The following is a 22,534-nucleotide window of genomic DNA, read 5'->3' on the forward strand; positions in this document are numbered from 1 at the left end:
CTTCTGCCGCTGCCTCAGGTAAGGAACGGCCTTCCGCCTCCATCGCCGCCCTGCCCCGGGCCCGGCCCTGGCCCTGGCCTTGGCCGAGGGGCGTCCGCTGGAGCCGCCCGCCCGGGGCGCTGCCCGCAGCCTCTCCCCGCGGCCGGCGGGGGGACAGCCCGCACCGGGGGGACTTGTCGGGGGAGAGGGGGGGACTCCCCCTTGAAATGCTCCGCCGCGGCGGGGGACAAAAGCGGGGCGGCAGCCACCATGTTTTCTCTCAAGCAGCCCAAACCCACCTTCAAGTCCTACCTTCTGCCGCTGCCTCAGGTAAGGAACGGCCTTCCGCCTCCATCGCCGCCCTGCCCCGGGCCCGGCCCTGGCCCTGGCCTTGGCCGAGGGGCGTCCGCCGGAGCCGCCCGCCCGGGGCGCTGCCCGCAGCCTCTCCCCGCGGCCGGCGGGGGGACAGCCCGCACCGGGGGGACTTGTGGGGGGAGAGGGGGGGACTCCCCCTTGAAATGCTCCGCCGCGGCGGGGAACAAAAGCGGGGCGGCCGGTGCGAGGTGCCTGGGAGCGGGCGTGTGCGGGGACGGGCCCGGGGGCACCGCTCGTGTCACAAAAAAAAAAGCCTCGTATCGGTTAAAACCGGACGGTGCGAGGTTGTTTTGGAAAGTTCAGGTGCTTTGGGCCTTTTGCGCGGGGCGGGGGGGTGTCGGCGTTACCCGCGGCCGCACTTTGGGGAGAAAACAGCCGGTTCCCGTCTGCTGGGCAGAGAACTGAGCTCTGCCCCGGCCGGCATTTCACATGGAAGCTTGGCTGGCGGCATACATGAGAAAATCAAGCGTATACATCAGGTATATACAGCAGAACACTATAGACAGTGCTTATAGTATCAAGCATATTTAATAGAACCACCAGGGTTTTTTGTGTGGTCTGCGTGTGCACTTGACAGAATGTGATTTTTCTTTATCTGTTTTAGATAGGGCAGGGCCTCTTCCAGCAACACGTTTGAAATGTTGACTCATTTTTGCTTTTTCACATTTTCTTGGTAAAAGTGAAATGTCGATGCAGCGTTGTTCTGGGTATTTCTTGTCCTGGGATATGCAATATCACTGTCAGTGTAGGAATTAAGGTTATTTCACTGAAGGTTCCGGTCTTTTTATAGAAGTATTTTTATTTTTAAGGATTGGAATTAAAATGCAGATAATCAAGTATGTGTTCTAGGCTATGTTTTTTGGAAATGTTTCTTATGTTGGAAGTAATGCATGTTAAAAGTTGTTCGAGAGTTCTGTGCAAACTTGAGTGTCCCCTACCTATGTAAAGCTTGTTGTAGGACATGAGCCTCTATGGAATGTTAAACCAAATTAGGTTTTGGTCATCCTGTGAGTTGTTATAGCCCAGGTTACACAATTAGCTAAACATTAGCACTTTAAATATTATATTATTCTTCTGGTACAAAACTAAATGTACACAAAACTTACTGTCTTCACAGAAAGCTATTGCTGTGATTGGATCCTAGCTCCTTAAGATCAGCTTTTTAAGTTAAAAGAAGAACTTTTTCTTTGCCCAAATAGATTGGACTTGTGTCTGATTGTAAAATTCTGATTCTTAAGAAAATTCTATTTTTTTTTTCCCCTCCAGGCTGAAGACCATACAGCTTCAGAACCAAGGATTAAAAAACTGGAACCGGTACTTCTGCCAGGTAGGTATAAATCAGGAACTGGACAGATACCTCAACAAGGCTATACTTAAGTCTTTTGTTTATTATAATAGAATTGGTAAAATGTGAATGGTTCTCCCTATTTTTCTGTGATTGTTGGTTTTGGTGTATTTTAATCTTGGTGTGCTCTTTGAGGAAATATAACTTCTAAGTGGGAAAATCTAATGATATTTGCATCTGTAGAAAATTGTTCTAACCTGCCTGAAGCAGTAAAAAACTACTCTAGGCAGTTTTGCCTGTGTAATGCTTTAGTATGTGTAGAATAATGTCTTGGTTTTATTGCAAGTATTTGAAATGAAGCTGTTGTAAATTTTGTAACATTTATTACACCTTTTGGAACACTAGTAGTAATTATATTTTTGTCAGGTAGTCAAACCTTCACCTGAGTGCAGAACCCTCTCACCATAGCATGTATTGTAGTCTTCCTGTATTTTAAAGGGAAATATTCATAGCATTTCTAGTAGGTAGGTACAATTGACTGGTGTATTGGAAAACATCTAATGCCATCTTTATTCATTTACTCATATTGAATATGCAGCTGTTACATAACTTTGGAAGTGTCTTTAAACCTAAGCAGAATAACCTTTTTAGGATGTGGATGAGAAAAGCAATGTTTTTATTATTGTTCATAATCACATATTGATAAAAATGTAGGATATTCCTGACTTGCCTATTTTAAGTAAGAAATAATTTTTGGTAAATGACATTTTGATCAATGAGGATTTCTAAAAGCCATTTTCAGATAACAGAGGAACAATCTGCTGTTCTCAATATTACTTTCATTGCAAACTGTACCTCACAGTAGTAAATTTGGCTTGCTATTTTTAAGGGTATTTTTGAGTTTTAAACAGAACAGTATACAGCATTTTTTTCTTAGCATTCAGCTTACATGTTAACAAATTTGAATTTACACATACATACTAATGTAGGAAGCGATTGCTGTCATGTTGTGTAAGTTGATAAATCATGTTAACTTTCGAAGTCATCAGTGAAATAAACAAGTTACTCTTAAAACTTATTTCTGTCACTACTTCATATGGGCCTGTTAATAATTGAGCAGTACTAATTGCTATGTGGTACGGTCCAGTGAGGTACCTTCAGCTTAAGAAGCTGAAATACTGTGGAAGAGGTTCAACTGAAAGACTGAAGTACAACTGACTGAAACTCTTCAGGAAACAAAATAATACAGATTTTGCTTGAGGCATAAATATCCTAAAATATATTGCTAAGATTGCTTGGTATTTGAAATACAGTTATATTTTTATGCTTGCAAAACTTCTGCTTACCACTTGGCATCTCACTGGTTATGTTGCAGTTGATATTCATCCAAGGTCTTTGACTCACAAGGAAGTGACTGCATGTTCTTCTCTGAGATGTTCCACAGAAAATGCAAGGCAGTACGAGACCGCTTTTCTCAAAATGTGACACATCTTGCCTTTACTGTGGCACATGTGCATCAGCAGTTAGAGAAAACAACTGTGCAGTAACTTTCTGCAGTGTGGTTGGTTCTTTGTTTGTGGAACTCTGAAGTACGCTTAAAATGGTGCTGACTGGGTTTGTTTTTCTCAACCAGCTTATATTTAGCCCACGTTTGCATCATTTCCCCTGTTTGCACTGTCTTTGAAGTAAGCATTTGATGGCTTTTGGGACATTTGTAGTAAGTTACCTCAGGTTATATTGAAACTGACTAAGAGAGTATGAATTTGCCAGAGAACTAAAATTTCCACCTCTGTCATTCTAAGGTGTTACTTTGAATTATTTAATAATAAAATTCACTTCTCAGCCACAGAATAGCTCTGACAACGACTTTTCATTTTTGTGTGCTTCAGTCCGGGTGAGAGATTTAGAAGTGACTTATTTTAAACTACTTAAATGGAACTTTTCCTGTTTAAAGTTAAGCACTGACCTATACGCATTTCTTTTGTTTCTGTCATCAAATGGTGCAGTAGAAAAGCGTATAAACAAGTACGCATTGTACTGTTGGATGGACTGGCTTTTGGATTTGTCATAACCCAAGTTTCTGGCCAAATGCCAACTCATTTAATTATATTAAAGCTGACTTGCACTCCCTTGCAAGTACGCTTTGAGTATGGTATTCCTAATATCCTGTCCTTAATAGTTGCATGAAATTGCTTTTTGCTCTCAGGAACAGAGTTAAACCTGCGCGGCTGAATGTTTATTATGCTTCTTTAATTGGTGGAACTTTTAAGGAGTTCTTTTGGAATTCAATTATATTAGCACAAGCAGTTGCTGGCTTTAGTAATCTTTGAAAACTGCAAATACTTGTATTAAACTTTTGATTCCCAAAACAGGGAGTAGTAAGCTACTCCCTACTTTGAAGGAGTACCTTACTAAAACTTGCAGCTAAATTAAGTAGCTAAATACCCTACTGTCTAACTTGTATTTCTGGGCAGTGGAAGTTAGGAGAGGGAGTTACAGACGTGCAAATAGTATGAGTCAGGTTACAAAATGAGGAGGGTTTTATTTAAAAAAAAAAAAAAAAATTAAAAAAGAATTGGAATTTATGTTGGAATCAACTTTGAACCTGTAGAGTTTGTTTTTAAAGTTTCCTCAGAGGAAAAGAGACTCATCTCTTCAGCTTTTGGAACAAATGCCTGTATTCTCCTGGAACTGTGTGCCCTCAGGAGGGTGGTGTATTAGGAGAAGCAGCAAACATTGCTTAAAGCAAGTAAAAACCTTGGTTGTAGGTGGCAACACTGATTCTGCAGTAGAGAAAAGCAAATAATTGTATAGAATTTGGTATAATTTAATTCCAAAACATGATAGAGAATTAAGATGGAGTTATAAACATGTTTTCTTTTTCTTTCTGCAGTTCTGTTTCTCCTAGCGTAGCTCTCTGAACAGGAGTTTTTGCAGAGTTAGTTGGAGAGTTGGCCTGTGTAACAGTTTCACTTTGTTTTCCTTTGTTTGTTTGCATAGCTTGTTTTATAAGCATGTCAAAGAGGAAAAATAGAGAAATAGCAGGTAGTCTACCAGTCAGTCTGTTGAAGTGCCTTGCCTGGCAAAGTAGGAAGTTAGCTTGTGTACTTTAGGGGTGAATTAAGTTAAAGTTGTTAAACTTGAAGGTATGCTTCGTTCTGGTAACCAATTGTAGCCTGTTTTCCACAACAACATCTGTAGCATTTTTCGAGACATCAACCTAAGCATTCAAAAAACATTGTTTGCTGTAGCTGGAATACAATGCCCTGTATGTTTTAGTGATGGGAATGGCAAAGCAGCGTGCAGGGGGGGCAGTCCCCTCTGTACCCTACTGCCAGCAGTGACACGCTGGGGGTTAGGCAAGACCAGGCGAAAGGGCCCTCGCTGCTGCTCAGGCAGGATGTTCTGCAGGAGATTGTCTAACTAATGGAACATCTGATTAAGCATGAGAAAAGGATTGTTCCTCCTGAATCTTAATACCCTCTTGCAGTAATTGTTTTAAAGTGTTGCTGAGTATACTAATTTGATAGGAGATTAAGTTACTGGTTGTTACCGGTAGGTTTTTACGAAACAGCTAGAAATGGTTTAGTTGATTTTGGGTTTAGAACTTTATACAGTAAAATTATAGAAGGAAACTGAATTAGAATTATATTTTTTTGTCTTTAACACTTGCTCCCTTTACTTTGAGGCAAGTTAAGGGAATATTGGTGGTGAACTGCTGCTGCAGAGCACTTATTCATAGTTTCTTGTCTGCAGCGTGTTTCGTGGTCAGGTCACAGAAGTTAGCTTCAGTGCCATCGTTGGCATGTGATGACACCCATGGTGGGTTTATAAACAGGGCCTAAGTATGGTGGGACTGGGCCAGATGTCACCTCCTGCTGCCGGTGGCTGCCGGCAGGCATGTAGGAAGAGGAAAGAACTGGACAAGCAGCACTCCCAGCTCTTGTTCTGCCCCCCTGCTCCTCCTGCATGTGGCACGGGGACTTTCCTCTTAGAGTAACATAATGGGGAGATCCCAGTGAGGAGTCATAGAAAGTAATGGGGAGATCCCAGTGAGGAGTCATAGAGAGAGTGCTGTCATATTTAACTCCTCTTGCTGGGTTTTTCTTACATTCCAATTGCTTTCTATAGCCATGTAGACTAGGATCACCTTCGAATTTATCCAATTGTTTTCTATAGCCATGTAGACTAGGATCACCTTCAGCCTCATCTGGTGAGGATTTCAGTAGTTTAATTATATGCTGTTACAAACTACCCTTATTTGTTTGTTCTGAACTTACCACCATCTAGTTTGTTTGGATAAATCCTCGTTCTTGTATGACATGGCAAACATCAAGCTGTATTCCTCCATCCCATGTGATTGGGGATTGTGTCATATGTCCACTCTGTTATGTTTCCCATTAGCTTAGTTGTCTTAGTTGCTCCTAAGAAGGAAGCTTTCTGTACTTTTAATCATCCTTTTGATTACCTCTGAACATTTTCCAGTTGTCCTGTGCTCTTGTGGAGGTGGAATTACATGTTGTGTTCGAGATTTTTGCCCCTGGATCTATTTGGCTTTTATCTAGTAATGCCAATCTAACTGGCTTTGCCACCTGCTTCTGGGTTTTGGTTTGCATTTTTGTATACGTGTGCCTTAGACAGGCAACTGGTGGTAGAAATTTAGTTGTGGGAGATTTTTAAGCCTGTATCATGGAAAGTTGTTGTGTTTTTTTTCAAAGTGTCTGATTCTTCCAGCTCGTTTTCTATTTTTTTCCCTGATTTCTGCAAATCCTTACTACATTAAGTCATGTGTTCCAGAGCAGCTGCAGCACATCTTGTGATAGGAGGAGGAAAGAAACTTTTTGGTGAGACAGTCTTGTGTGCTAGTACCCCAGGTACGTTTGCTGCTGACTGCTTTGAACCCCTGTGCCTCTTGCTTGGCTTTTCCCTTGGTCTGGGGTGTCCCCGAGCTGGGGAGCAGAGCCCAGGGTGCTGCAGGGTGAGTGTGGGGTGCCAGTGCTGTGGCTGGGGAGGCAGAGGGTGAGAAATAGGGACCCAGAGATTGATCGGGTCTGCTTTTCTTGTGTATTAGGAATCATTTTGGTTAACAGCTCAGAGAGGAAACGGGGATTGTTTAACTGCTTGATACAAGTAGTAGTACTGTTACTGTCAGTGCCTTTTTCCATTTCTATTTCTGGAATGAGCTGTTGATACTCAAGTGGGTATGGATCGATCTGTTAAGGGTGTTCATCTGTTGATGGTGATTGGAGATAGCCTGTCGATGCTGATAAGGACTGAATAGAACTTGTATGAAGTCAGTTTCTGATTGTTTCCAAAGCGTATTCGGTTGTTGATTCTCATTTCCAGTGTTGTGGTGTGCTAGCCAAGGCTCTCTTACTCATTGTGCAGCTGATTAGGATGACATATTGCAGAGTTAGGGGCTTTTCCCTGCATCAAGTTTCTCATTTGAAATTGAAATGTTACTGTAAAAGTTTGTTGTTAAAGTTTGTGTGTGTTATTAGACAAGTAAGTGAAATAGCTTTGTAATTTCATTTTCAGGAATGAGTGTCATATAAGAACATGAAATTATTTTCAACATTTCAGAATGACCAGATTAGAAAATCAGAACAGCAATTTGGAAAGTCATACAATCCCCTAAAGCTTTTCTAAAGTAGGTTTTTTTTTTTTCTTCTTTTTGGTCTACACCATGAGGATGACCAAAAGTTTTGTTTAAATAAATTATGAGCTTCAAATTCCAGATCTGAAATCTGGAACAGCTGCCTTCTGTGAACAAATCTTTCATACTGCAAGAAGTTTAAAAATGAACCAAGCATTTGACTTATATTTAGAATAAATGAGGCATCACTTACAGTAAGTGTATAGTAAATACTCTTTTCTATTACAGCTTTTTTTGTTTGTTTGACTCAAAGTAAATTTTCAGGCACACTTTGGATTCAGTTAACTGCTTGTTTTGTTTTTGGTTTTGCTTTTTTTAAAGATTGGCATGACAGAAGTACTATCAAGGCAGTCTGCATATACAATCTAAGTTCCAGATACAGTCTTACAAGTGGATTTTACTGGGTGGAGTCAGTTTTGTTCTGTCTTCTTTGTTGTGAATACATAGAGTGCCTTTCTTAAACATTCTGGCTAGTAATATATTTGAAGTATTTATAAATATCTACAAAAATACATGTCTATTTGCAACAGATTAGCTTTAGGGCAATATGGAAATAATTCTCTAAAGGTAGAAGGAAGAACAGGCTTTAAAATTGTATATTTTAATGTTTCTATATGTGCATTCTGCAAAACAATTCCAAAGTAATTGGTTTGTGCCTGCTCTGTCCCACATATATTTAATGCCACAAGTCATTAAAGTCCAGAAAGGGGATAAAATGTTAGTGTAGATTCTGAATTTGGTCGCTGACCAAACTACTGTTTTTTTTGTCTCCTGGCAAATAAATTTGCTTCCAGTGAAGTAATTCTTCAGCAAACTAATTTCTAAGGAATGTGTGTTTCTGTATTGATTTATTTATTAAGCCAAACCTGAGTAATTTATGCTAGACCCGGTAATATATTACAAGTTTGGAACAGCATCTATAACTTGTATTGGTGACATGTTATAAAATAACAGGCTGAAAACCACCATCCTCTCAAATTGATACTGATTATATTGTTTAGGCAAAGTCAGGCTTTGGGAATCTGTAGTTTATGTAGCCAGACTAAAAATATGCAAAACCCAAAACACTCTCCCTTTTCGCTGGCTTGTCTGTTGTTCTGTTGTTCACTTTACAGAACTCTGACCAAATCATTGCTAAAACATCTTGGTTTTTGGGGGTGGTGGTGGTGTGGTGATGTAATTGGGGGTGTGTGTGTATGTGGTAAGGTTATTTTAACTTGGCCTAAAAATACATACTGCTGCCAGAAGAAGCTGTTGATTATTCCAATTTTTTTTCATCACAGGTGTGTGTTCTATTAGCTACTTGGTGCTGACACTATTTTGTGCAGCCAAAGAACAAGGCAGATCAGAGAGCTAGTTCATGTGAAAACAGGACTGACAAAAAAAGGAAGAAAAATATGGTTAGAATTATTTTCAACTGGATCAATTCTCTGATGGGACTAACAAAGTCTTTTAAAAATGAAAGTGCCAGCACAAGGGTTGAGGTGAGAATGAATATTGAATATGGAACTCTTCCCATTTTAGGGGTAATACAGGTTGTTGGATTAAAGCAACTCTGTAGGCATGATCAGCTTTCTAATCTGCCACAATACTTCGTTTTGGATCTAGTTGCTAATGAGAGCCTTGCTCATGGTGGATGTTCCCACCTTGCCATGGGAACTCCTGTTGGTTGCCTGCTCTATGTTTTTGTGTCCTTCGCTGCATTTTGGGGGCGTGGGGGAAGTTTTTGTTGAGCATCCCATCCTAGTTCAGAAAAGCAGTATCTTTTCAGATCCTTCCTGTGGTCAATTCCTTTTGCAAGGATCACAAAGATTAGCCATTATTGGACAATTACTGATTTTAATCTTGTTATTGTGCATGGAGAAAGAATAGTTGTTCTTTGAAGACTTTTACCAAGAAGTCTTTACTTTGTTTTTGCTATTTTTTTCCTTATTGAGCCTTTCTCAAATTTAGCTGAGCTCGTCATGCTTTTTATCTTTTTCTGTTTGTTACCATGCTAGAGAAAACTGTACAATATTCACATGATAATAACAATTTTTCTAATCAGGTTGGCAAAGCAAGCTCTATTGGTACTGTGCATTTAAAACACACCACTCTCCAGGCAATGGTTAGAGTTGTGTTTTGAAAGAAATCCCAGGTTCTCTTATTAAAAATTAATGCAAATAACATATATCCAAATGGTTTTTCATTCCAAATAATCACAGTATTGAGCTGTCCTTTTGGAACAACGTTTTTACTTTGTTTTTGATTGGTTTTGCTTTCTGCAGATGTACAAAAAATTAAATGTAATCTATTTTTTAACTAAGTGTGAAAGTATTGGAAAATGGTTGGGGGAAATAAAAAGATGGGTGATATGTGCAGTAGTCTGCAGCTTTTTTTGTCTTCACATACCTTAAATCCTTAAATACATTGTAAGAGCTCCTGAAAATCGGAAAAGAGATTAAAAAAATATTTAATGAGTTTACAAATACTTTTTTCTTAGTTTGGACGTGGTTGGGCACACTGAACAGAAGATTCATTTAGAAGTGGATTAGAGACATTTACATCTAAATGCTTGGTGCATACTAATAAACCCATACAATTTTGGTATTCTCTCTACGAGAGAACAGCTAAGAAAAGGCAGCTAAATGGAGAAGATGTTCTAGATCTCAGTTACTTATTAATGAAGCTTTTACTGGAAATTCTTACTCAGAAGTTTATAGGAGTTAATTATTTGCCAATCATTTTGGAGCAGTTTTAGACTTACATCTTTCCAAATACAAGTGAATTCATTAATGTGCTTTTTAAATGGCTACTTGAAATAACTTTAGCTTTTCTATTGTGAACTTCTTAGACTTTCACATCTTTTTTATCTTTTCACATAAGCTGATTTTGTGTTGTCTTAATTGAGTATAAGCACTATAAGCAGTATAAATGAGGAGTAGGGGCTTAGTTTCCTAGGTGTACTTAAGTGCTAGGTTTTCCTGAATTTAGGTAGGAATTACATGACTGCATAAAGTACTTCATACCCTCTATTGTCCTTATGTCTATTAGACCTTAAACGTATGCTAAACATACTCAGATTTTGATTTAGAACTTCAGCTCTCTCATTAAGGATAGCTTATACTAATATGTCTATTCTTACGCTTCTAGTACAGCTTTGAAAAAGTTCCCTTAGCGTTATGTAGGGTACCTGCAAACTCCTTGAGCCTGGATTGGCATTATTCACTTATGGAGTCTGGTTTCAGCCATTCATTGCCTCTAGCAAGTATCAGGTTCTTCATGTGCTAGAAATACTGTGTGGGAGTGTTTGAACACATGTATGTGTGTGTGTGCTCTGTCTCTCTGTGTACGTATCGGGGGTGTGTGTGTGTATATACAATGCAGTATGAATATATCACCTTGTGAACTGCTCAGTTACTTTATTTCATTCTGCAATGTTTTTATATTGTCAGTATCATTAGATTTGCTGATACTGTTCAGTCTGCCTCACCTGGGACGTTGGTAAGGCAGTGGTCCCAGATGCTATTCCATCAGCCTTCTTCCCTCAAAACTAAGCTTTTAAGATGCACTGTCCTGCTCTATTCCTTCTGTATTCATAGGCAACAAAACTTTAAGGAACTATTTTAATGGAAGGGTTTGGCAACTACTTCAGCGAGCAACTGAAAACCTGGAAGTTACTTGAGGTTTCTTTGTTGGCATGTTTCTTGAATTCTAAGCTAAGATAATACAGAATCTTAAAATAGCAAACCTGAGAACTGGGTATATAGGTGAAAGAGGAGTATTTATGCATCTTCTACTGCTATAAAGAAACTGGACCCTAGTCTCTAGAGAAAATACTGAAATTTGCAATTACAAGTTCTAATGCATTGCTAATTCTAGCAGCTCTTTCTTAGTTTCTTCTTTAGTTTATTACATTCCTGTATTGTCTGATTGCCCTGTTATTGATAACAAATAATGATAAAGCTGACAGAAAATACACCAAAAAAGTGAAGAAAATGTTCCGGGTATTTTGTGTGATCTGTATTTATGCAGGTTGTTGGATCCAGAGTCCCTGATAGTAAGTTACATGTTACTACCTTCACAGGATAAACAATCAAAAAAATTAAACATGATCCTGTGGGGCATGGCACCAAAATTGACAAAAATATTGTTCAGTAGTGGGAAAAATGGTGCACAACATCCTTTATTTTAGGATGTTACTGATTAGGGATTGTGTTTTCAGAGTTTGCAGGAAGGAGTTGCCCTGAAGCCCAGCCCAGACTTGCTTAGTGTGACTTGGGCTGGGGACAGAGTGGGAGCTGCTGCCCAGCAGCTGGGAGACCTGTTGGTCCCTCCTCCTGCTCATCAAGGAATTCAGCATTTTTCATTGTGCCTCTGTTGTCCCCAGTTGTGCTCTGCTTTCTGAGTGTTATTTGGATTGTAGCAGGTTATGCATTATGGTGGAGTAGGTATATACTGTGAATTCTCTTATCCAAAATATGAAACTGTCAAATTCCATGTGCTTTTGGGAGGCTTAGCACTTTTTTTTTTTTTTTTTTCCTGAAGGCTGGGTGTTTCTGAGGCTGTGTGTTAAGTGGAAGGTGTATTAGCTAGAGACATCCTTCAGTCTCTTGTGTTATTTTTGTGATTCACATACTCAATGTAGAAATATTTTTATTAAACACGATTAGGCTTTATATAGAAGGGTGGCAACCTGTAATTTTTTGTTTGGTTTCCTGTCAGAGTTTAAACAAACTGCTCTTGTCTCCTGAGATCATACTTTGAGTGCTGGAGTCACATGGAAGTGTTGACTGCTGTTCCGTGTCTGGAACAGCTTGTGACTGTTTACTGGAAAAAGCAGCAGCTACATTGTGAAAATGTGCAGTGTAATATCTGTGAATAGCTCTGTTGTTGACACTTGCAGTTGAGTAGGTGATTTTTCTACACAAATACAAGAAGGGTTCATTGTGTAAGACCTACATGTACTCCTTATGTTGTTTATCTACTTTGCTAAATTCGAGTTAAGTTTGGAAGGTTTGCACCTTTTTTTATTGCTCGTTGTAGATGTCCAAATGAAAGATAAAAGCTGGATCAATGTAAAATTCCGAACCTGCATTTTAAAAAAAAGTTCAGTTTCTCAAGGCTTTTGAAAATGGCATCTATTAAATTTTCATTGCAAACTTCCTCCCACCTCGTTGTAAATGTTTAAGCCCTTCGGTGGGAATCGGGGTGTGTGCTCTTGCCATCCTGTAATACTCAGGTTCAAAACTGACAGTTCTGAGTTAGGGCTGAGAATTTGAGTCCAAAGCAGAAACTAGGCCAAAACATCCAGAATGTATTTGTGTTGGATGAAATGAGAATAAATGAAGTTGCACTAAAATAGGATTAGTATTAACATCTTGTAGTGTCGCCACAAGGAATGGAGGAGGGAAGTAAAGAGGACTGGCTTTGGTAAGGAGGTTGATGTAGCAGGCAGGCCTTAGGCTGCAGCAGCTTCAAATTGAGAGCGGTAAGGGATCTCTTATTTCTCTACTGTTTTGTAGCACCAAAGACATGAAGTACAGAAATATTTTGGTAATAGTAATTTGTGCTTTTAGCAAGAGTGTCTCATGTGTGATAGTAAAAAATACTACACTTGATAACAGATAAGAGCATGTTAAAGGTCCCTTCCAACCTAGACAATTCTTTGATTTTATATGGGGGGAAAAAGTACCTACGGAAGTTGCACTTCATTCTGCAGTGTTATTTGGTTCTCAATATCTTTTTATTAGATCCACTGGAGGTACTGAGAGAGGGAAGAGTAAAGACTATTTCTGTTTAGAACTGACTTTGTGGAGAGAGGAAGTTCGCAGGCAGAATGTGACTGAGAATTTGACATTGAATGGTTGAAGATTAACTCCCACTGCCAGGAGGAGTTGCTTTAATGTAGTTTTGGGCTTTTGCAGTTAAGTAAATAACTTATTAGAAAAAATGCTGGGCATTAAGAAGTTTCAGGCCAGACTCTGCTAAAAGTATTTAAACATTTTCATCACGATGTTTAACAGAAGTAGGGCTTGTCATTCTCATGTACCCTGTTATAAGACATTGTTTTCAATTGCTGTGGACTTGGCTGAACTTTAACTATTTATACTGAAGATGTCAGCATCAGATACTTTTTTTTTTTTTTTTTTTTTTTTTCCCCAAAATGTTTGAGAAAAGATTTAAAGCTCCAGCACATCTTTTTATAGGGCATTTGCACTCTTGCCACTTGTGGCATAGATTATGCACATATACGATAATCATGGGTCCATGAAACTTGTCCCTTTGTATCTTCAGATGGTCCCAGAATACTCAACGTAATTCTGCCAGCTCGAGGCTACAGGGTTAGTCCAAGGAATTATTGTAGCTGTTTATCACAGCTGAACTAAAAGCAGGGGCTCTGTTGCTGCTCTTTGTGACTTCCAGCTGATGCCTGACGATGGTATCAGGGCAGGGGAGCTGGCAGGGCAGCTTCGCTGGACCCCTTGGGATGAGGAGCACGAGCAGAGGCTGGGTCTCGGGACTAGAGCAAGGTGCATTTCCACTCAAGCCTTTGGAATGCTAAAGACAGTTCTTTGCATGTGTGGTTATTTGGGTGCAGTGACAGCTACCAGAGGAAAACACCTTCTCTAGATCAGGAGACAGATGGGAGGTTTATTCAAAGCTATATCCATACTCATTGGGCATAGAGAGAACTGCCTACCGATTAGCATCACCCACAGAGCTGACTGGTGACGCTCTGAGATGACGTTTCAGGCAACTGGGACTAAATATGCCCAACCTATTACAAGTAAATTAGGCTTTAGCAATCTTAAGTCCTTAGTCTTTTTTAAAAGAAAAACCTACAGCTGTTCTAAAGTTACACTTTTCTTGAACGCACTTCGACTCCCACACTATTTGTGGTAGACAGCAGCAGAAGGAAGTGGTTGATCTGATGTCAGAAGCGAAAGCGCTCTACAGGGGTAAAGCAAATTACCAAATTCATTTTCTGAAGTAAAAATGGAATTACTTTTACCTTTTGGAAACTTCTTTATCTCTGTTGTGGAACTAAAAAATAACATTATATGTAGCAATTTACTTTTTCTTTTTAAATAGTCCCCAGTCTCTGAGTTCATGAACTTTCTGAAGTACTTAACAATAGCCAGCTAATTTCAGTTTTTAAAATAAATGCGAGGTGAAGTACATGAATATATCCCTTTGTTTAAAGGGATTTAAACAATTTAAACTCCCAATTTGTTGGGGTTTTGTTGTTGGTTTTGGAGAGGTTTTTTGGGGGGTTTTAACTGCTGCACAATATTGGCTGTTCTGGAATGATAGTTTTCTTTTTTTCTCTGGGATGGTGCTAATTAAACTCCAGGTTTACCCAGAAGAGGTTTATAACTTGGAACAGGTAAAGAGCTGGCGGTTTCTTGGTACAACAGACGTAGAATTGTTGTACCTGCAAGATTTATATGGGCTTCTTTTTTCCCCTCCCCTTTTTCTGTTTTAGGTGAAATTGTGGTGAATGAAGTAAATTTTGTAAGAAAATGCATCGCAACAGACACAAGTCAGTATGACCTGTGGGGCAAATTGGTTTGCACTAACTTCAAGATTTCCTTTATTACGGATGACCCGATGCCACTACAGGTTTGTTGCTACTCACATCACTACATCATGACAATAATGTGATAGGTAAAATGGATTTAATTAGAATACAGTGAGTCTGTCTCAGATCTGATATCAATATGAGGCCTCCTAAAACAAAGCAGGCTAAATCATGTGGTTCCACTGTCCTGTTCTGAATGTGTTGCTATTCCATCCCTTTGCTGAGAACATCAGAACAGAGCAAGTTTGGTGTGGAAGTACAGTCAGCTCTATTTACCTCTCTTTATAGAGGCTTCACCGGGAAGTGGTTTTACGAAAGGCAAAGCAGGAATTACATAAAAACATGTTCCTCCTTGAAGAAGATAATTGCAAATGTTCCTTTGACTAGACAAGTGCCAGATCAGCAAAGCCTTTGATGCATCCAAGTTTTATTGGTGTTACTGATGGAGGACAGCTTCAAAAAATTAATTTGTGACATGAAGTAGTTCTCAAAACTAATTTCTGAAAGCTGAATTAGTATTTTTTCTTTCTATGGTTACACTAATAGTTGGAGATTTTTTTATATTGTGTGTGTGTGTATATATATATGTATATAATGCTTCAGATTGTATTGAATTTCTACCAGCAATTTTTGAGGCTAGTAAATTTAGTGCAAGTGGTGGGGTTATTTTGTATACTGCACTGGGGTTTCTAAACTGTTTGGTGTGCGTTCGCCAGCCCAAGGGAGCTGTTTCCACAGCCTCTAATTGCCTGTGAATAGGCAAAGGCGGAACATGTCAGAAAAGTCTAGGCATGCCTGATTTTTATCATAGTTTCTTCAAAGTTGTGCTGTATATCTGGTTGTGAACTGCAAAACTGCAATTAATGGCTATGAGTTCGTGTGTTTCAGAAATTCCATTATAAAAACCTCCTCCTTGGTGAACACGATGTCCCACTGACATGCATTGAGCAGATTGTCACAGGTATGTCAAAAATAGTTAGGTATGATGACAGGCTTTAAACTTACTCAGTTCAAAGCTGTTAACTGCTTGTTAGGTTGTGCAGAGTTGTTGACACTTAAGGTTTTATGTCATTAATCTTCACTGATTTGAAAATGCAATTTATTTTAAATGAGGATAAAAGCCTTAAAAGCTGAATAAAACTTGAGGTGCACAGCGAGGCATACGGAGGTGTCCTTAAACACTTGTCTTGAGTTCCCTGCAAGTACTTAAGTTTAACCCAGAAGATACCTGCAACCAGGCAGCTATGTCAATTAATCACTCAAAAGCTGTGTTCCCCAGTTTTCTCAGTTATCACAAATAATATCCCTGTGGCTTCTGATTCTCATTTTTTACACCTTAACATTCTATGTTTGAAAAGTCAAAGAGACACAGCCCATCTGTGCAGGTCTAGACTAGCTGGCAATTTACAATACTTACATTCTTGAGTTTTATGTAAGAAATAAGGAGTTAATCTTAATCTTAACTACAGCACTTATTTTATACATTCAAGTAACAAAAAATAATTTTAAACAGCATATGTGCAAATTACGTGCATGAGAAGGGCGTTGCAACCCTTCCAGTTAACTCTGGGAGCCAAAATTGCTTTTGGGAATACTGCGTGTTAATTCCTTGTTTGTGAAGTTGATGGACAAAAGTAATCTGGACGTATAGGAAGCAGAAATTCATCCACTTGTTTGAAAGGTGATGAATCAACAGGAGGACCTATAGGTTTTCCACATCAACTGAACAGTTGAAATGCATTATTAAATGGAAAAAATGCTGTTAGCAGCATTACTGTATCTGTTTGAGCCAGTCTTGCATTGTATACTTGCAAAACACAGCCCAATAACTTTGTCTTTTGTTTACAGTGAATGACACCAAGAGGAAGCAGAAGGTCCTCGGTCCCAACCAAAAACTTAAGTTTAATCCAACTGAATTAATAATTTATTGCAAAGACTTCCGTATTGTCAGATTTCGTTTTGATGAAGCTGGGCCCGAAAGTGCAAAAAAGGTATTGTATCTTCTTATGAAATCTTGCCTTGTAGTCATTACACATAGCAACAGCTGTGCTAATAATAATGTTTTGTTTTATGTTTTGATAGACAAGTATGGGACAAGAATTGCAAATTAATCCCATTCTGTTACAGGAGAATTTTAGGGTCTAAATTGTTAGGTACAAAATTTAGCATGATGTATTAAATGCTTCTTTTTGTATAAGAGAAACCTGCATTTCTTGCCATCTCTGTTGTACTTTTAAAAATTACTAATTAAACAATTTTTTTTTAAAGACTGGAATGAGAATACTGCATTGCAGCTGTACAACAGATGTTCACATTGTTATGGAAAATGTTTGAAACTTTGATACATTTTCTGAAAGTCATAAGCTTAATTTACCCGTAGAGTAAAGTTGTACTATCTTAAATATACACTTCTTACTTGCTTCACACAGCAAGTCATCCAGAGAGGCGTTGGAATGACCAGTTTCTCTAATCTACATAAAACTATCTGCTCTTTCTCAACATTTTCTTGGAAAAGACTTGCTTGCCTCATAACAAAAGGAATAACTGTGATAACAAGAGGAATTACTTCTGTCTGTACATTCCTAGAAATTTCATTCCTTCCCTAGCTTTAACACTTGTCATAAGCCTCAACGAACTCGTGCAGTGTTATTTACCATGGTAAACTCCAGGTGAGTTTCTTCTGATCAGAGATGGTTAGTCTGTGACAGCATGAGCTCACCAGCTTCCTCCTCCTGGATCCAGCAGTGGGGTGGGTTGTTTGAGTTAGAGCCCCCCTGGCCACCCCGGCACCCTTCCTCAGCCAGGTGGGGCACAGCAGCCCTTTCCTAAGGAATGACCCAATTTGCTCACAGAGCTTAAGAATTCCCCTTCTCAGTAGGATAAAGTTTGAGCTTAACCCTCTAAGTCCTCAGAACCATCTGTCCAGACATACGTCTGTTTGCAGTTATCAGCTGAGGAACTAATGAACCAGTTCATCACTTCCTCACCTTTTACCCTCTCAAAGGAATCCATGGGCAGATGCCCAGTAACGAAGCCAACTCTCCTTTCCTTGCTGGGCCTTTCGGTCCCTCCCTGCCCGCTGCCTTTGCTGTTGGTAACCTTTCACGCTTGGCAATCTCTCAGCACTCAATTCCCCTTTCTCAGCTTCTCTGAAATCTCCCTGGAGCAGCCTGACTGCTGCAATATCTTTATAGCAACTGTTTCTAATTGGCTGTCACAGCTAAGAAGAGTGATTAGCCTGGAGGAGGAGAGTGGAAACTTAGCATCTCATTAACACTTTTTGTGCTGCATTTACTTACGCAGGAGCAAAAAGTGAAACCTTTTTCTGAAGGCGCCTGCTTTATACATTTGTAATTACATGGTCCAACGTGTTTTCTTTTGATAGGAAGAACAGCTGGTTCTAGAGATCCGGAGGGATCTGAATCTGTGGTTATAAAGATTTGCCATTTTCAAATGCCAGAAGGCCTCACAGAGGGGTGGAAGAAAACTTGTGTGGGTACTATTGCAGTTTTGATGCATCAAGTAGGTTACTGCAACTTTGTGTGGGTGTTTCACAGGGGCACACTTTTACTGGAGGGAGATAAGGTTCTGTAACCTAATCTAATGTTTCTATCATAACATTCTTTTGTTAGCATTAAACTGCAAATGTCTAAAACTATGCAGTCCTTAGATCAGGTTTCTTCTAGCAGGATTTTGCTTAAATTATTTTGGGACGCTGGTGAACACAACTAGAGTGGTCTTACACAGCATATTGAATGGAGTTATTTTGTTCTGGCATTGAAATGGCATCCTAGCAACACACTCTTGAAAGGTTTTTTTTATCTGGTTTCTGTTCCTGCCCTTTAAGTAGTGCATATTAGCAAGGTTGTCCTGAGGTTTAGAAAAAAAGAGAGGTGATCAGGCCTCCTTACAGTTTTGAAGGGCCACTTATATATATATATATTTACATCCAACTCTTTGTGCATGAAAACGTTGGTACCTGTCTGCTTGGAAATAATTGTGTGAGCATGACATTTGTAGGGAGGACCAAGACTGAGCTCTGATGAGAGGGAATTCCTGTTCTTCTCTTGGGCTGAGCGTGCTGGCACTGCCTGCTGACCGAGAGTGGGTTGTAGTAGAGAACGGACCAGGAGGGGCCTGTGGAGATCACCTGGTCTGCCTTCCTCTTCAGAGGACCCAGGATTAGGTCAGGTTAGCTGTGGGTTTGTTCAGTTGTATCTTGAGAACCACCGAGGATGGAGAGCATTCTCCCTCTGTGGGTAACCTGTTCCAGTGCCGAATGGTTTTCGTGATGTGCAGCTGGAATGTCCCAAGATGAGTTCCCCATTGTGTCACCTGGCAAGACTGAGTCTGTAACTACCTTCCTGGTAGAGGTTTCTTGCAGCATCATTACTGCACAGCTAAATGAGCCTAGTTTCTTCAGAAGATGTACTTCAGGACCATCATCATTTTGGGTAGCCCATCGCTGGACTCTCCCCAGCTTCTCCACTTTCCTTTTTACCTGGGGACCTAATCTCCAGTCACCTCTTTGCGAAAAACCAAAATAATTGTCAGCTACATTGTTTTCTGCACAAATTTGCTTATGCTCATTTTGAAGCTAGATATGAGGACCTCCTGAGTGAAAAATGAACGGGGTAGGTTGTGCTTATGTGTTTTATGAAGGTTTTCTAGGGTGCTTAGTGTTGAAAAACTGCAGAACTCAGAACTTCTGAATGGAATCGGTGAATTGTGCAGGCTATAATTAAAATCATGTCTGAAGTCTTCATGACTGAAGTTTTTTTGAATAAGGTTTTTTTCACTTGCTTTTAAGATAAGCAGAGGGGAAGGCGATGTTACAGTTAGCATTGCAGTCTCGGCTCTATAAAGCAAGAGACCTGCATGCTAGTGCTTTATAAATCATAAATAGCTTCCTTTAGCAAACTTTGCAGAACTAGTCAGCTACACAAATCAGAGGAAGGAGATTTCTAACTAACTGTCATCCTGGTAATACAGAGTAGTATCACCCGATGAATAAAGCACTGGTAGGTCAAAATGCAGTATTTACCTACTAGAATATACACTTTATGGGAGTATAAACATCTCTAACTTGCTGCCAGATGCTGGCAAGTGTTCTCTTTAGAGCTACAGTTAAAGAAATAAAAACAATACACTTGATAATTACCATTTAAAAATGAGCTTGAAATATATGGAATAGTTACAAGGAGAACAGATGCTAACTTTATACAGTGGTGTAGTTTGTTTCATGCGAGTTCCCTGAATGCAATGGAAATACTCGACACCATTCAGTTACAGAAATTGGTGTTGGCAAAGAGAATGTAATCTGTTCCTAAGGAAGCGTCTGTATTTGGTGAATGGGGCATAAGGGAGACTAATCCTTGCTAATTAAGCTAGAGGGTTAGAACACAGGGTATCCTGAGTCTCTTTTACAAAGGGTGGAAAGAAGGCTGTGTGTTGGAGAGCAGTCGGGCTGCAGGTGTGGACAGTCTGACTGAGGTGATTACACAGGGACCAGGTGCGTGGTGATGGTAGAACTTTCAGAGGTGTCTTTCTCTGCCTTTAAGCAGAAACAAATTGGAAGAACACATTGAATTCTGAGGGGAAGTAGTTTATTTTGGTGTAAATTATTATGAAGAAGCTTAAAAATCAGTTCTATTAGAAAAATACTTTCCCCATTAGTTGCAGCCAATACGTGCTAGTAAAATACTGTCAACATTAATCAGTCAAGTAAATATTTCCTTCCTCATTTTTATTAATGGATATTTGGGAGACAAGAGTTAAGGGATAATGGAGGGAATGGAAACTCACAGTCATCACTATTTAGCAGTTTAATTCTGTTTTGTCTCTAAAATAAAGCTATAGAGTCTCCAAAGGAAGGGAAGCCAGATGGGTGTGGGAGGAAGCGGAGGATGGGGAAGTGAGGGTAAGCAAGCTGGGGAAGTCTTGAGTTAGGCAGCCTGAAAGAAGAAGCATTTCACATTCCTTAAAGGAAAAGGAATGATTTTGTTCCAAAAAAATCACAACAAACAGTCAAACTGAAAGCTCCTGCTAACTTCTGGCCACTGCAATACTTAACATTAAGCTAGGAAATTAAAATGTATGAAAAGGAGAGGCTTTAGATCTCATGACTGTTAGCTGATGGATGGCGTGTGCCTCACCACACATATGGATCTTGGCAATGCCCCAGAATGGCACACACCCTATAATCTCCTGTTTCCTAAATATATCTCCATTTTCTCGGTCCCTTTCTCTTCTGGAACTCCCTCAGTTCTTGTCCTTCGGGAAGCTTTTTTAAATGTGTGTGAGAGCGGTTTCAGAAACACATGCTTAATCAAAACATAAGGGAAATTATTTATCTCAAATCTTGTTTCCTGTGCAATCAAAACCAGCCTTCTCACACGTCATAACACTTGGGATGGAGCAGAACAAGTTTTTCTTAATTGTTATGAAGCATAATATGAAACTCAGAGTTTTGGATAAATGATCCTGACCCTTTGTAATGTTCCCTCCCCTGCCCCCCTGAAAAAACCAGCCAAACTTCTGTATTGCCTTGTTCTAATTGTTTATACAGATCAAATAATTGGTAATATCTCAAGACTCTGGGAATGCATGAGAAGACAGTATTATCTATATGGTCTTTGGAGTGGGATTGGAAGGGCTGAAGAAAACTTTTTTCAGAAGAAAAACTTATCTAAAGGAGTTCTAAGAAGTAGCAATGTATTGTCATATTTGTCTTAAGGCTAAGGAAACCTCTAGTTAGAATTCAGACACGTTCTTGTAAAAATAAGGACTCTAATATGTAAAAAGTTACTTCAGCTTCTGAAAGCCTTGTGCTTTTTTTCCTCTCGTGTCATTTACTTGTACTCAAGCTATATTAGCCATTATGTATAGCTGGTGTTGGAATTTTTATAGAAGGAGGGGAAAAAAAAGCAGTTCTCAATAGACAATTTGTAGCTCAGTGGAGAGGAGAACCTGCATGATGGTTGGGGCTGACAGTCTTGTCAGCTTATTGAATGGAAACTGATTTTCCCAAGATTTCCTGCCTGGGAAGGCGAACAGATTCTGTCCATGGGACTTGATGGGGCCCTGGCTGCCTGGTTTCTGCTGCAGGTGTCTACCCAGAACAGGACTGGCAGTGGCAAAGGGAATGGTGTCCTTCAGTGTGTTCATAGAGAAGGTAGCCTGGCTCGGGGGGGCAGGTGAAGCGCAGGGCGGTGCTAACTTAGCACATCTTAAACGTGACTGTTCAAAACTATCTTTTCCAAGAGCATTGGCACTATTTTGAAGGTCTTGTCCTTGGTAAAATTCCTGTTGAAGGAGAGGATGGCTTGCCCTGAAAGTAGCGTTTGTTTTTCTCAGACAGGGGTTGAACAGGGGACACCGACACAGGGAAGTGGCCTTTGTACTATGAAATAATTACAGCCATTGTGTTTACTGCTTTTAATAAATGAACTTTCCAACAAGCAGCCTATTCTCTTGTTATTTGACTGAGCCGAAATATCTTCAGCTTTACACAATTGTAAATTGGCAAAAATACCAAACATTTTTCAGTTTGATATGAGAACATTTCCTGTAAAACATGTTTGTCTTCCAATTTAAGAACTTTCTACTTACGATGATAATCTGCCGAGATCTGTGGAATGTGCTTGTCTTTTGGAACTTTCAGACAATGAAACTA

At 39.7% G+C, this 22,534-nt stretch overlaps 1 protein-coding gene across 1 annotated transcript in view; it reads left to right on the plus strand.

Moving 5' to 3' along the window:
* The first annotated feature begins 242 nt into the window (after window positions 1-242).
* MTMR10 (myotubularin related protein 10) overlaps window positions 243-22,534 on the plus strand; it is a 38,776-nt gene continuing 16,484 nt past the window's right edge. Inside the window, exons 1-5 of the mRNA XM_014944488.1 lie at window positions 243-309; window positions 1,621-1,681; window positions 14,764-14,900; window positions 15,748-15,820; window positions 16,708-16,850. Coding sequence (XP_014799974.1) covers window positions 250-309; window positions 1,621-1,681; window positions 14,764-14,900; window positions 15,748-15,820; window positions 16,708-16,850 — 474 coding nt within the window. The 5' untranslated portion in view covers window positions 243-249. The remainder of the gene's footprint in view (window positions 310-1,620; window positions 1,682-14,763; window positions 14,901-15,747; window positions 15,821-16,707; window positions 16,851-22,534) is intronic.

The sequence above is a fragment of the Calidris pugnax genome, unplaced genomic scaffold (genome assembly GCF_001431845.1).
Source record: "Calidris pugnax isolate Ruff unplaced genomic scaffold, ASM143184v1 scaffold70, whole genome shotgun sequence".
In the NCBI taxonomy this organism is placed as follows: Eukaryota; Metazoa; Chordata; class Aves; order Charadriiformes; family Scolopacidae; genus Calidris; species Calidris pugnax.